The 16,034-nt window shown below is 41.8% G+C and overlaps 1 protein-coding gene across 1 annotated transcript in view; it reads left to right on the top strand.

Moving 5' to 3' along the window:
* The window catches only part of LOC118358339 (inositol polyphosphate-5-phosphatase A-like), a 44,868-nt gene that overhangs the window by 13,293 nt on the left and 15,541 nt on the right, over window positions 1-16,034 (top strand). The window contains exons 2-4 of the mRNA XM_035736056.2: window positions 8,443-8,484; window positions 8,936-9,036; window positions 9,368-9,455. Coding sequence (XP_035591949.1) covers window positions 8,443-8,484; window positions 8,936-9,036; window positions 9,368-9,455 — 231 coding nt within the window. The remainder of the gene's footprint in view (window positions 1-8,442; window positions 8,485-8,935; window positions 9,037-9,367; window positions 9,456-16,034) is intronic.

The raw sequence follows: 16,034 nt of genomic DNA, 5'->3' as shown, positions 1-16,034 counted from the left end.
CTGAAGGCAGTTATCAATAACCTTGGACCACAGAAGGTATTTCCACTGGTGACAGACAATGCTGTGAACATGAAGGCTGCTTGGTCTAAAGTGGAGGAGTCCTACCCTCACATCACACCCATTGAATCTGCTCCTCTAGGACATCATGGCACTGAAAACAATGGATACACTCTACAAGAGAGCCAAGGAAATGGTTAGGTATGTGAAGGGTCATCAAGTTATAGCAGCAATGTACCTCACCAAGCAAAGTGAGAAGAATAAGAGCGCCACATTGAAGCTGCCCAGCAACGGGTGGTGTTATCATGTTTGACATTCTCCTGTAGGGAAAGGAGTCTCTCCAAGAAATGGCCATATCACAGTCTGCTGATATGGACAGCCCCATCAAGAGGATCCTCCTGGATGATGTATTTTGGGAGAGAGTGGTAAGCAGCCTGAAACTCCTGAAACCTATAGCAGTAGCCATTGCATGGATTGAGGGAGACAATTCCATCCTGTCTGATGTTCAGACTCTGCTTGCAGATGTAAGAGAAGAAATCTGTACTGCCCTGCTCACTTCATTGTTGCTCCAGCCTGAGAAAACTGCAATTCTGAAAAACATCAAAAAGTATGAAGACTTCTGCCTGAAGCCCATACACACCACAGCGTACATGTTGGACCTCAAGTATGCTGGCAAGAGCATCCTGTCTGGTACAGAGATCAACAAGGCCTATGGTGCCATCACTACCGTGTCTCACCACTTTGGCCTGGATGAGGGCAAGGTTCTTGGCAGTCTGGCGAGGTACACTTCCAAGCAAGGGCTTTGGGATGGAGATGCAATATGGCAGTCGTGCCAACATATCTCATCAGCCACCTGGTGGAAGGGACTTTGTGGATTTGAGGCTCTTTCCCCTGTTGCCTTCATCATCCTCCAAATCCCACCAACATCAGCCACCTCAGAGAGTAACTGGTCCTTGTTTGGGAACACACACCAAAGCACGCAACAGGCTGACCAATACAAGGGTTGAAAAATTGGTGGCCATCTGGGCAAATTTGAGGTTTTTTGAGTCTTACAACAAGCCATCAACAAGTGACAGTGAAGATAAGGCCTCAGAGTCTGATGTTCAAGAGGTGGACATTGATGAGGTCCAGGGAGAAGACACGGAAGCCTGAGAGGAAGGCAACCAAGCTTTAGTTTCTAGACTATTGTTTTACAGATGTATGTTGAAAACGTTTTTGGAAGATGCGATGAATGAGTCAACTCATTTAATTAAAGTTACATTTGTAATTAATATTTTACATTTGATTTCTATTGGAAGGGTTTCATTATTTGCAATTATGTCTACTTATGATAAACATTTTACCTTATGTTTCTGTCTCCCTATGATATGTTAAATATATCCAATGCAAAAAACATCTACATTTGAAATGGTTTTAATACTAATTCCCATATATTCCCATTAATTCCCACAGAAAGTTTCCACCTAAATATTCCCCGAAATGTGCAACCCTATATGGACATACATTTATCTTGCCGTTCTCTACCTTTTAAAGAGCATTGTGTCAATGAATATTGTGTTTGGATCAGAATAGGGAAAGTTTCACTTTCTGTAGCAAACCCTTTCTGTTACTTCGAAAGGACTTCAGATCAAGATCAGAGGGATTTACTAGAGTTCCTTGGATCCTTTTGTTTGTCATTTCATACGATCTTTGGGTGGGTTTTCAGGACTTTGAATTTTTACCTTGTTACATCTTGCTGTGTCTGTATAACATGTTCTACCCTAAGAAATGGAAGAAAATGGAAATACAGCACTGTAATGAAATGTTGTTTCAGACACCAAACCTTCAATAAAAAGCTTTGCAATTTGAAATTGTATCTCAGCATCTGTTAGACCTAACTATTATGTTTTTATGGATGAGTTTCGCTGGACAAAGATAATACTGTCCCATGAAGCATGAGGTCACATGCAGTTGGGCTTCTTCAGTCAGACACCTGTATTATGGATGAGCACCCCTCCTGTCAGGTCTCATAGCCTGGGTACGGTGGGCAGCAGCAGTCATTCAGCCATGCAAATGCCCTATGCAAAGCCAGTGTGGTGCTGCTATGACTCTGGCAGGTTGGCCTGGATCAGGCTGGCCCTAGAAAGGACAACACCATCTGTATTCTGTTCTGGCATTGCGGGGAAACACCAAAACACCCACAGTACTCTGGATACTCAGTTGCTCACAGGGTTTCCCTGGAAATGTTTCATTGAATAACAGTCATTAACCTCTTAGATGCAATTGCGAAATGTTGATTTCCACCTAAATAGACACCCCAAAATAACTGCTATTTGACACTTGGTGTATTTGGAAAGATGAGATCTGGGTGATTGAGGAAATTATAAGAATATAGGAGTTACATAGTTCAGAATACACAAGACCAAGCACACACAAAATTACAGTTATTTTATTTTAAAAGTAATCTCAGTGCTATAAGTGAATTATTGATTCCCAGAGCTGGAAACGCATCAGATGGCTTCCACAACATGTGAACAATATCAGAAAAAAAATGGGATTGATAGACCTAACAACTAGAAATGGGCAGATGTTCTAGTAAGTGGTGTCCCTAAACCTTTCCAAAGTGGGAAATGTCTAAACTAGATAATGACAGTGCTATTACATATTCGCAATCCCTAAATGCTATTTGTTCAGTATAAAAACACCATATCAACCTCACTCATACATTGTGGTGGTGTTATGGTGTATGCAGGATACATTCAAGTGTCCTTTCAACTGCTTCAAAGTGTCTGAATGTGTTAATTGCACTGTTTTTGCACTCTGGGTGTTCACTATAAAAACAAAATTCTACAACATCACCCTCTCTCAAACATTGTGGTGGTGTCGGGGTCATACAGGGGATATCCAATAGTGTTTTTTCAACCTCTCCAAAGTGCCTGAATGTTTAGCCTAGGCATATCCAATGTACTGGTCCCACATACAAATGAACTGTTAACAAAAACAATAGAAAAGCAACAGAGACATAAAAAAAATATATAAGCATGTTTTATCAAACACAAACTTGGTTACACACGTGTCCTTCACTAAAAAATGTGCAAATATAGAAATAAGCTGAACTATTTACAAATGGCATTCGTGTTCGTTTTACATTCCAGGTGTAGACAATTATATTTCACTTTCAACTTAGCTTGTGCATGTCTTGATAGTCTTTGAAGCAGTCCCTCTCTGCCAGGAAACAAAAAGCAAACTGCCATTTCGGACAGAAGATCAGTCATTTCACCCCCACATGTGTTTTGTGCAATGCTTTCAGTTCTTCCTTTTCTCTTTTGGCATGTGTGTTGTATAGTGGCGCTCACCTTGAGTGGGGGGTATTGTGATGGTTGCTTTGGTCCCCCAATTCAGCCATTTCCAATACCAGCTGCTCTTGGAAGGCCAACTGGGAGAGAGGGTTTTGACCTTTTGCTTTGGCCATCTGCTTGTGGAGAATGGAAGCATTTACTGTTGCAATGTCCACAAAGTAATAAAAAAAAGTCATACCTCTTCCTGGTCTTGTGGAGGACCTGGTAGTAGCCTATCGGAGCATCAGATAGGTCGACATCCCCCATTCTTCCTTTTTCACCCTCCTTGAGACATGGTTGTTATTGAATGCCTTATGCTGTGTGGTGAGCATGGTTACTTTCCTAGTTTCCTACCATTTCACAAAAAGCAGCTTGTTAGTCCTGATCCAACGTATGGTCCCCCGCTCTGCTGTCTTTGTCATGTCTTTTACCTTGGTCTTGGGGAACCCGATTCTGTTAGGATGAATGGTGCCACGAAACACCATTTTCTTTTTCAAGAGGTCTATGAAAAGTGGATGGAGAACCATCAGACGGGGTGATTGACATAGGAGTGGGGGGTATAAACCTGGACCGTTGGGGGCGCTTGCTGAGAGAGGTGGCTCCCAAACATCACCATCTAAATCATCTGCATTCTCCACTCTGTGATGAATAAAAAAGGGATATTGTTGTAAGACACACAGAATTACAGTTGACAAAATTTACAAAATGACATTACTGTGAGTAAAAAAAATAATTAAAAAATTAAAAGCCTAAACTTTATCTGTACAGTGAGTGATGATGGTGCCGGAGGAGATGGTTGCTGGTTTTTGGGCTCCTCACCAATTGTGCTATTGTGTGTGTTTTTTCGCATTATTTGTAACTTATTTTGTACATAATGTTTCTGCCACTGTCTCTTATGACAGAAAAGAGCTTCTAGATATCAGGACAGCGATTACTCACCTCATGCGGGACGTGGAGGATTTACTTCAGACACCCGACAAGGCCCAAATCCCTGTCATTCGCATGAAGAAGAGACAGAGGTATCGTGGGACGTAGGTCGGGGTGCCTTGTAAGGATCTGACGGCGAGTGAGTAATCCCCCTCTACCATCAGTCCTATTAGCCAAAGTGCAGTCATTGGATAACAAAATGGACGAGCTCCGATCAAGACTATCCTACCAACGGGACATTAAAAACTGTAATACCGAACGATGACATAGATAACATACAGCTGGCAAATCTGACCATAACTATCCTCCTGATTCCTGCTTACAAGTAAAAACAAAAGCAGGAAGTACCAATGACTCACTCAATAAGGAAGTGGTCAGATGACGCAGGTGTTAAGCTACAGGACTGTTTTTCTAGCACAGACTAGAATGTGTTCCGATATTCTTCCCGATGGCATTGAGTACACCACATCAGTCACTGACTTCATTAATAAGTGCATCGATGAGGTCGTCCCCACAGTGACAGTATGTACATACCCCAACCAGAAGCAATGGATTACAGGCAACATCCGCACTGAGCTAAAGGGAGCGGGACGCTTATAAGAAATCCCGCTATGCCCTCCGAGGAACCATCAAACAGGCAAAGCATCAATACAGGACTAAGATTGAATTGTACTAAACCGGCTCCGATGCTTGTCGGATGTGGCATGGCTTGCAAACTATTATGGACTACAAAGGGAAGCACAGCCGCAAGCTGCTCAGTGACACGAGCCTACCAGACAAGCTAAATGCCTTCTATGCTTGCTTCGAGCCTAACAACACTGAAGCATGAGAGCATCAGCTGCTCCGGACAACTGTGTGAACCCGCTCTCCGTAGCCGATGTGAGTAAGACCTTTAAACAAGTCAACATTCACAAGGCCGCAGGGCCAGACGGATTACCAGGACTCAAAGCTCATCACTAAATGAAGGACCCTGGGACTAAACACCTCCCTCTGTAACTGGATCCTGGACTTCCTGACGGGTCGCCCCCAGGTGCTAAGGTTAGGTAACGACATCTGCCACGCTGATCCTCAACACAGAGGCCCCTCAGGGATGCATGTTCAGTCCCCTCCTGTACTTCCTGTTCACCCATGACTCCAACACCATCATTAAGTTTGCTGACGACACAACCTGATCACAGACAACGATGAGACAGCCTATAGGCGAGGTCAGAGACCTGGCAGTGTGGTGCCAGGATATCAACCTCTCCCTCAATGTGCTCAAGACAAGGAGATGATGTTGACCACAGTAAAAAGAGGACCGAGCACGCCCCCATTCTCATCAACGGGGCTTTATTGGAGCAGGATGAGAGCTTCAAGTTCCTTGGTGTCCACATCACCAACAAAAACTATCATGGTCCAAATACACCAAGAAAGTCGTGAAGAGGCCATGACAATGCTTATTCCCCCATTCACGAGATTTGGCATAGGTCCTCAGATCCTCAAAAAGTTATACAGCTGCACCATGAAGAGCATCCTGACTAGTTGCGTCACCACCTGGTATGGCAACTGCTCGGCCTCCGACCGCAAGACACTACAGAGGGTAGCGCGTACGGCCCAGTACATCACGGGGTCCAAGCTTCCTGCCATCCAGGACCTCTATACCAGGCATTGTCAGAGGTTGGCCCAAAATATTGCCTAAAGACTCCAGCCACCCTAGTCATAGACTGTTCTCCCTGCTATTTCATGGCAAGTGGTACCGGAGAACCAAGTCTAGGTCCAAAAGGCTTCTTAACAACTTCTACCCCCAAGCCTTAAGGACTCCTGAACAACTAATCAAATGGCCACCCGGACTATTTGCATTGGCCCCCCATCCCCATTTTTACGCTGCTGCTTCAGTCTGTTTATTATCCATGCATAGTCACTTTACCTCTACCTATCAGTACACATTAGCTCAATTACCTCACCTAACCGGTGCCCCCAAACATTGGCTCTGTACTGGTACCCCCTGTCTATAGCCTCGCTACTGTTATTTTATAGTTGCCCCTTAATTGTTATTTTTCTATTTTTCTTATTTTTTTTACTTCAGTTTATTTTAGTAAATCATTTCTTAACATGTTTTTCTTATCTTTATTGTTGGTTAAGGGCTTGTAAGCATTTAAAATGTACCTTTTGTATTCAGCGCATGTAACATATACAATTTGATCTGATTTTACTCGCATAGAAGGTGGTAAGCACACACACGCACACATTGCAAACAGTAACACTTTGGCGACAAAGGCAGAGGTGAGAACCACAAATAAACAATGGCCATGAGAGTGTAATGGTCTCCAAAAATAAAATAATTTAACTAAAAACAGTGAACTAATATGAAACATGGACAGTAACTACTTTGGAATTATATAACATTGAAATGACTTATTACATAGGCCTATAAACTAAATCTAAAGCACAAAAATCAGACAACATATTTTTTTTAAATGAAATAAATATAATGAATTAGCTATTTAAAGTTATGAAAATAACTTTGATCCAATCCTTCTAGAAAACAATCTTCGTCGGCCGAGTCGAAATCCTCGTCCAAATCATTCCCCTGATCCGAGTCCAACTCCAGTATACATTTTCATAACTGCCTCTTTTTAGCTTCCTGTTCGATATTCTTAGTTTTGACCTTTTTTTTCCCCCCTTGAGAAACCATCTTTTATGCTAAAATTATGAAATTAAAGCTATGAAATCTGTTTACAATGTAATGTAGCGTGCCCGATGCGTCTCGTCCCTGAGTCAGGTAGCAATGGTTCACATTACACTTCGATCACACCGACAGCATCATTGCATTTTGGTACATCAGAATTACATTCATTTCCAATGAAATGCTGCGTTTGCCTTGCGGCATTGCGTTGCAGTTGTAGAGTGGTGCATATGTGTCAAACTGTATGTGTGACGGCTTGACAGGAATGATAGCAGAAGGTGAATGTTTTACTTTTGTTGCATACATATCCAGATGATGCTGCGTGCTATTTTGCGCAAGGATGCTGTCGGTGTAATCGAAGCGTTACACATAAGGTTCTAGGCCTTGCTTTGTCCCACCCAGGTCAATATCCCTGGAAATCTTATCTCATTGGCTACAAGACTGTCAATGTGCCATAGTAGCCAATCCCCTGCGTAATGGATGGCTACGCCACTTAAGCAGGACACATATTTTTCATGCACTAAGATAATCACTCGGTGGACATTCGATGTTGCCATTAAGTCATACATCATCAGATAATATTGGAAATATGTTAGATTTGTTCCTACCAACCTAAGGATTAATTTCATAACCCCATGTAGTTATAGCTCAAACACAGACCAAATCGAAGCTTACCTTGTAAGATGTTTGCTGTTTGATATAAACGTTGTGTAAAATAAACATTTAGACTCTCGGGGCTTGTGATCAATAACAGTAGGTCACAAGCAGACAAATAAGACATCCTCATGATCTGTGGAGTCCCGGCTTTCGGTGTGAATAAACTTATTTCCTGTTTATTTCGTTCATGCTTCACAACGCTAACCGGAATGTAGGTAGCAGCCATCTTGAAATGAGGTAATCTGCTCTTCATGCCCTTATACATTCATATGCCAATATATGGCAGTAAATCATATCAAAGATTAAGGCACATATCAATAACCAAGACACTCAGCTTTCCGCATAAACCCTGCTTTTGCAGATAGGGGCTACTGTTCTCATACCAGACTGAATTGAATTTTTAAAAATCTAATAGGGTCACCAAATATGGGGACTTCACATTTAAGAGGTGAAACAAAATGGAAGGACAAATAGCTAGTTTAATCTCGCATTAACATTGTGTATTGCATCAGTTAAGTGTTCAACATGTAATCTTACCTGTTTGGTCAATCATGGTGGGTGTCTGCCTAAACCTTACTGTATTTCCCACCAAAATGTTTGACAAGACTGTGTTGTGTTTATCCACCTTTCTGCATGTTTTATATCCTCCACTGTCAAATGCTAATATATTATTAAACATGGTCAGTGGAGAGGAAAGGTGCCTGGTCAGGTTGATTGGTACACCTGGGTTGACATGATAACTTCCGGGATCTCATTTAAACCATTATGTTTATGCCCTTTGTGTTGTATCTCTCAACTGTTCAGTTATTATATTTGGCTGTAGGCTAAGTGGTAGAAACCATGTGTGAATTTAAAAAATGTATGTTTTTAAACCAACAGGTGGGTGAGATTGAGAGTGACTGGATGCGAGAATTCTTTGGGGTGAGTTTGGATCCCTCTCAGGTGTCCACTATAGAATGGATCCTCAAGTAAAACAAATATCTCTGTGACTCTTCCTTATTGTTACTATGTAGGTCAGCTGTTTTACTGTTCAAATGCAAACACCTTAAGTCACTCACTCATTCTGTGACCAAACCATGAGCACTCCTGAATGGTGGACTTTGACCAGATATGGGCATTATAAACTGTCCTTGCTACTCAAGCTTTTCAATATCAGTCATCAGATACTGGCTCCATTCCCAAAGAGGTGGAAAAGACACTTTCTACTATTTAGCCAACACATTATGCCTCGTAGAAGTCCAAAGTTGTAAAAGTAATCTTAAGAAATAATATTTACTTACCAGAATTCAGTAGCTAGCCCCACACTTACCACGATTATGGCACATGATTGTGGTAGATTGACAACCTGTCTGATGTCTCTGTTTTTTCACAGACAGTCCAGAGTCACAAACCACGCTTCATTGCCCTGCATTTCCAGGAGGTTGGAGGGAAGGACTACATGGTCAACATGGGCCATGCAGAGAACTTCTTTTGGTAAGATATCACTCACATCACTGTGCCAAACTCCATGGTTCATGTGCCAAATTATTCATAAATGCTGCCTAGACTCATTATTGTTTTCTGACTATATTATCTGATCAGCAGTATAACAATCATAATTTATCTGGCAGGTGATGTGCCAGAAGGGATTTTAACTGTGAACATTTTTATTAAATCTGTGTGAAAGACTATATGATGTTATCATAACCTCAGACATCTACTGTCCACACCTCCCACCAGACAACCAAGTCCCTAAAAAGTAATGATACTGTGATATTGTATGCAGCAATATGTTCAGCCTATTCTTCTCTCCTCTGGTCTTCAGTAACATTGAGTCCAATGAGGAGATGAGGGACTTTGACAGGGTCTGCACCTATGTGGACAACCACTTCAAGAACGTGGACAGCTTCACTGTAAGTTCTACAGTGATCAACCGACTGAAGTTGAATTGTAACCACCATGCTTGGTCTAGGGTTACACCAATTTCAGTTGTTTGACATGAACATCGATATAGTAATGCAGTGGAGCTTGATGGACATGAGGCCTAGGTAAAGCAATGACATGTTGTGTAAATCCTTACACGAGTTACCATTGGTGTCTTTGTCTTTAGGTCTCAGACACACTAATAGCATTTGCTGGCCGAGATTACTTAGCACCTCTGAACATAATTTGTGATCTGAGTTTTACATGTATAATCGTGTGAAAATGAGGCTGTCAGACATCTACAGCGGGTGATCCCTAAAACACAGTGCGGTGAACGATCAGTAGATGAATGCTAGATCCATATTCAGTGGAATGTGTGCCAGCCTTCAGAAGAGCTTGTATCTCCTAAGACAGTCAAATTATTGTTCAGACAGCAGTGTACCTCTGTGACCACAAGGTGGGGCCCTGCTCCATACTACTGCTCTACTGAGGGCCAGAGGCCCTTTATAAATGCCCTGTTGTTTATTTTTAGACTGAGAAACAGAGGGAATATTGCATATTAGAATATCAATATGCATTCTATGCTTGCCAAAGCAAAATGCTATCTTCAGGACATCCGTTCTGTAAAGGTCTTAAATAATTTGACATTTCTTTTCAAGCACACCTGATACTCACCTTGTTGAACATGATATGAGTATTTTAAACATGATCATAGGGTGAGGCTTTACATTGTTGTTTCATTACATAGACAGGGTAGCCATATTTATTTTACAAAAAGCTTGTCATTAAATATATAAATATCTGCTTTTCTCAATAGTATAATCTGAGGACCAAGCTTCAACAACATGAAGGCAGTCAATGGTGGTGGACCCTAACCCACCGGAAAGCTCAGGTTTATCATCGACTTAGGCTCTCGCAGTTTATTTGACCATTGAAACTAGGGTGACTAAACAAAAATGTAAATGCAACATGTAGTGTTGGTCTCATGTTTCATGAGCAAAAATAAAAGGTCCCGGGAAATGTTCCATACGCACAAAAAGCTTAATTTCTCAAATTTTACATTGGATAAATGTAGAGATGCCGAGCTAGAAAATGGTATGCCATACACGGCAGTTGAGAAACAATGGGAAAGTAATTCTGCTTTGGAAGTTGATCAACTTGTAACCCCACTTTTTAGAAAATGTCCCTTGAATGTTTTGGTACACCTACAGGAGAGCTCTTCTTTGTCTACACCCATTCCGCATCGTTCACACCCTCTTAAGCCTTAGCCCCACCCATCTCTTTAGGATTTACATGTGAGGCCATCTGGTAAACACATACTATGTCAATAAAATGTAAGTTTATTTGTCACATTGCACAGGATACAGATGGTGTAAACGGTACACTGAGATGGTTACTTGCATAATAGCAATATCAAAATAAGAAAGTGTCCAGATCAAAATATTTGATACATATTTTATAATTATTAGATTATTACCCGACACACTTGTCTAAATTGATGGGTCGTGTGAAGGAAATGCTATAACCACCCCCCAGCCACATCTAGCTAAGTGGATGGGTCACTATTGTCTAGACATGAATACATGTTCATAAAATGCAATAGATGGCCATAATCACACCTGGCTAATTTGATGGGTAGTGTAATAATCCGGACGAAGTGGAGTATTTAGTTTAGACATGTAGCTAGCTAAACAATGAACCGGCACAATCCCAACTCGTACTACTACCAATACAAACATTGTCATAAATAGCCCACCCAATTTGACCTACCTCATCCCCATACTGTTTTTATTGATGTACTTTTCTGCTCTTTTGCACACCAATATCTCTACCTGTACATGACCATCTGATCATTTATCACTCCAGTGTTAATCTGCAAAATTGTAATTATGCGCCTACCTCCTCATGCCTTTTGCACACAATGTATATAGACTCTCTTTTTTTCTACTGTGTTATTGACTTGTTAATTGTTTACTCCATGTGTAACTCTGTGTTGTCTGTTCACACTGCTATGCTTTATCTTGGCCAGATCGCAGTTGCAAATGAGAACTTGTTCTCAACTAGCCTACCTGGTTAAATAAAGGTGAACTAAAATAAAAATAAAAATGAAAAATAGGTGTAGTATGAATCTGCAGGTAGCTAAAGCTAACAAACTAGGTTCAATGTTAGCTAGCTAACATTGGGCTATAACTAGCAATGCAAATAGATTTCTGATTTCAATAATATTACTACACAGATCATACATGTAACGTTAACTCGCGAGCCAGTAAGCTAACATTCGGTAGCTAAATAACAGTACACTTTAACTTGCAATAAAAATGCATTACTGACAAAATTAGAAACTTTTATCTGAAAATGTAGCTAGACTCGTACCCATATACATGGATAAATGCTTCACGGCAGACTGGAATCATTTAACTCCGTTTTGTTTGTAGCTACATCTTGTTTGGCCAGCGTTGTATCAAGTCACTCCGATTCACACTGACCGTGACATGTGCAGAAAGCAGAGGTGGGACCAAGTCATTGTTTTACAAGTCACAAGTAAGTCTCAAGTCTTTAGCACTCAAGTCAAGACCGTCAAGTCTCAAGTCTTTAACTTTGAGTTTCAAGTCCTAAACAAGTCATAATGTCCTCTTTTTTTCACCTTTATTTAACCAGGTAGGCTAGTTGAGAACAAGCTCGCATTTACAACTGCGACCTGGCCAAGATAAAGTAAAGTTCGACACATACAGTTCGACACATACAACAACACAGAGTTACACATGGAATAAACAAACAGACAGGCAATACAGTAAAATAGGTCATATACATTGTGTGCAAATTAGGTAAGATAAGGGAGGTAAAGGCAATAAATAGGCCATGGTGGCGAAGTAATTATAAAATACTGGAGTCATAGATGTGCAGGTGATGAATGTGCTCTTCACCAAATGTAATACCATTTCATATTTGTAACAAGAGTAATAGTTAGTACAGTTAGTATATTACATTATTATATATTATATATGTTACATATATCCACATAATTTTCCTTCCTCATAATTTTCCTTCCTTTGTGAAGTGCACCAGTCCCTCCTGCAGCAAAGCACCCCCACAACATGATGCTGCCACCCCGTGCTTCACGGTTGGGATGTTCTTCGGCTTGCAAGCCTTCCCCTTTTTCCTCCAAACATAACGATGGTCATTAGGCCAAACAATTCTATTTTTGTTTCATCAGACCATAGGACATTTCTCCAAAAAGTACGATCTTTGTCCCCATGTGCAGTTGCAAAGCATAGCCTGGCTTTTTTATGGCGGTTTTGGAGCCTTTCAGGTTTTGTTGATATAGGACTCGTTTACTGTGGATATAGATACTTTTGTACCTGTTTCCTCCAGCATCTTCACAAGGTCCTTTGCTGTTGTTCTGGGATTGATTGGCACTTTTTGCATCAAAGTAAGCTCATCTCTAGGAGACAGAACGCATCTCCTTCCTGAGCGGTATGACGGCTGCGTGGTCCCATGGTGTTTATACTTGCGTACTATTGTTTGTACAGATGAACGTGGTACCTTCAGGCGTTTGGTAATTGCTCCCAAGGATGAACCAGACTAGCGGAGGTCTAACATTTTATTTCTTATGATTTTCCCATGATGTCAAGCAAAGAGGCACTGAGATTGAAGGTGTATGTCAACTTGTGAAATAATCTCTGTAAACAATTGTTGGAAAAATTACTTGTCATGCAAGTAACCGACTTGTCCTAACCGACTTGCCAAAACTATAGTTCATTAACTAACAAGAAATTTGTGGAGTGGTTGAAAAATGAGTTTTAATGCCTCCATCCTAAGTGTATGTAAACTTCCGACTTCAACCGTAGGTAGCAGCCTCTGCGTGTTAGTGATGGCTGTTTAACAGTCTGGTGCCCTTGAGATAGAAACTGAAAAATAGCTTCTTTCTCCCAGCTTTGATGCAACTCTACTGACCTCATCTTCTGGATGGTAGTGGGGTGAACAGACAGTGGCTCAGGTGGTTGTTGTCCTTGATGATCTTTTTGGCCTTCCTGCTGTAATACAGCCTGACAGGATGCTCTCAATTGTGCATCTGTAGAAGTTTGTGAGGGTTTTAGGTGACAAGCCACAATTCTTCAGCCTCCTGAGTTTGAAGAGGTGCTGTTGCGCCTTCTTCACCACACTGTCTGTGTGGGTGGACCATTTCAGTTTGTCCGTGATGTGTACGCCAAGGAACTTGAAACTTCCCACCTTCTCCACGGCTGTCCCGTTGATGTGGATAGGGGGGTGCTCCCTCTGCTGTTTCCTGAAGTCCATGATCATCTCCTTTGTTTTGTTGACATTGAGTGAGAGGTTGTTTTCCTGACACTACACTCTGAGTGCCCTCACTTCCTCCCTATAGGCTGTCTCATCGTTGTTGGTGTTCAAGCTTATTACTGTTGTGTCGTCTGCATACCTGATGATCGAGTTTGAGGCGTGCATGGCCACGCGGTCATGGGTGAACAGAGAGTACAGGAGGGGGCTGAGCACGCACCCTTGTGGGGCCCCAGTGTTGAGGATTAGCGAAGTGGAGATGTTGTTTCCTACCATCACCACCTGGGGGAGGCCTGTCAGGATGTCCAGGACCCAATCGCACAGGGCGGGGTTGAGACCCAGAGCATCAAGCTTAATGATGAGCTTGGAGGGTACTATGGTGTTGAATGCTGAGCTGTAGTCAATGAACAGCATTCTTACATAGGTATTCCTCTTGTCCAGATGGGATAGGGCAGTGTGCAGTGTGATGGCGATTGCATCATCTGTGCACCTATTGGGGCCGTATGCTTATTGCAGTGGGTCTAGGGTGACAGGTAAGGTGGCTGTGATATGATCCTTGGCTAGTCTCTCAAAGCACTTCATGATGACAGATGTCAGTGCTGTCATTCAGTTCAGTTACCTTTGCCTTCTTGGGTACAGGAAGCATTTGGGGACAGCAGACTGGGATAGGGAGAGATTGAATATGTCCGTAAACACACCAGCCAGCAGGTTTGCGCATGCTCTAAGGACACAGCTAAGGATGCCGTCTGTGCCGTTTAAATGTCTTACTCGCGTCGGAGGGGGGGGGGCAGTCCTTGTTAGAGGGCCTCGTCTGTGGCACTGTATTAACCTCATAGCAGGCAAAGAAAGTGTTCAGTTTGTCTGGAAGCAAGATGTCGGTGACTGTGACGTGGGTGGTTTTCTTTTTGGTGTCCGTGATTGCCTGTAGACCCGGCCACATACGTCTCTTGTCTGACCCGTTGAATTGCGACTCCACTTTGTCCTTATACTGACGTTTCACTTGTTTGATTGCCTTGCGGTGGGAATAACTACACTGTTTGTATTCGGCCATATTCCCGGTCATCTTTCCATGGTTAAATACGGTTGTTCGCCATCAATCCACGGTTTTTGGATAGGGTATGTTTTAATAGTCACAGTGGGAACAGCATCTCCTATGCATTTCCGTATAAACTTACTCACTGAATCGGCGTATAAATCTATATTATTCTCTGAGGCTACCCGGAACATGTCCCAGTCCGCGTGATCAAAACAATTTTGAAGCGTGGATTCCGATTGGTCAGACCAGTGTTGAATGGTCCTCGTCACGGGTACATCCTGTTTAAGTTTCTGCCTATAGGAGTGGAGAAGCAAAATGTAGTCATGGTCGGATTTACCGAACAGAGGGCGGGAGAGGGCCTTGCATGCATCACATATGTTAGAGTAGCAGTGATCCAGTGTTTTGCCAGCCCGGCTACTACAATCTCGGCTTGAATTTTGACTCCAAGGGAGCTTGACTCAGGAAAGTTTAGTGACCATTGTTCTAGAGTTTTTCCTGTTAACACTGTTAACGTTTCCCTTTACTGTGGCAATTGTGATCGAATCAACTCAATATTAGCCACTTTCAATGCAACATACCAAAACAAAATGAACATTGCAAGAGATTTTGTTGTAGGCAGAACACATCAGAGTTGGATTCTATTGCATTGACACGCACTACTCAGCTCATACTCTACACAGACAATGCGGCATAAACAATCAGAGCTGCAGTAGACCTATATGCAAATAGACCATTGCAAAATATGGATCTGTGCCATTTACTTTGAACTGGACTTTGTTTTCAGCATGAGCGGTCATGAGTAGATGAGCTTGTTTTGAGATTAAAGCGAGAGCTGCATGTAGCCACGTGTGCACATTTTTTTCATATCCTTTGCTTGTTAGTGAGTTATTAGCCCAGTTCTAGATCATTTGTAGTCAGCAATAGGGGAGTGATTGTGTTCTACAAGAGCACAAAACGTATACATTTCTAGACATCTTTGAAAAGTCAGATAAATTGCTTTTTTTTGTCTTAAAGGGGCAGTGTTGTAGCCAATGGGCAGATGGCAGCATAATTTGTCTGATTCTCTGTAGTAATGGTATTTTATTTGGTAAAGTGGTTTCTTGCATCAAACAACACAATAACATTTTCAGTCATCTCCTTGTCTGAAGGACAAGTGGATAAACACTTTAATATCAAGCCCTGTATGTTTTTTTTTAAAGTGTAATGGGAATGTAGGCTTACATTCACCACAAATTGGATA

Source organism: Oncorhynchus keta, chromosome 25, assembly GCF_023373465.1.
Source record: "Oncorhynchus keta strain PuntledgeMale-10-30-2019 chromosome 25, Oket_V2, whole genome shotgun sequence".
Classification (NCBI taxonomy): domain Eukaryota; kingdom Metazoa; phylum Chordata; class Actinopteri; order Salmoniformes; family Salmonidae; genus Oncorhynchus; species Oncorhynchus keta.
This window is presented reverse-complemented; position numbering and strand designations above follow the sequence as displayed.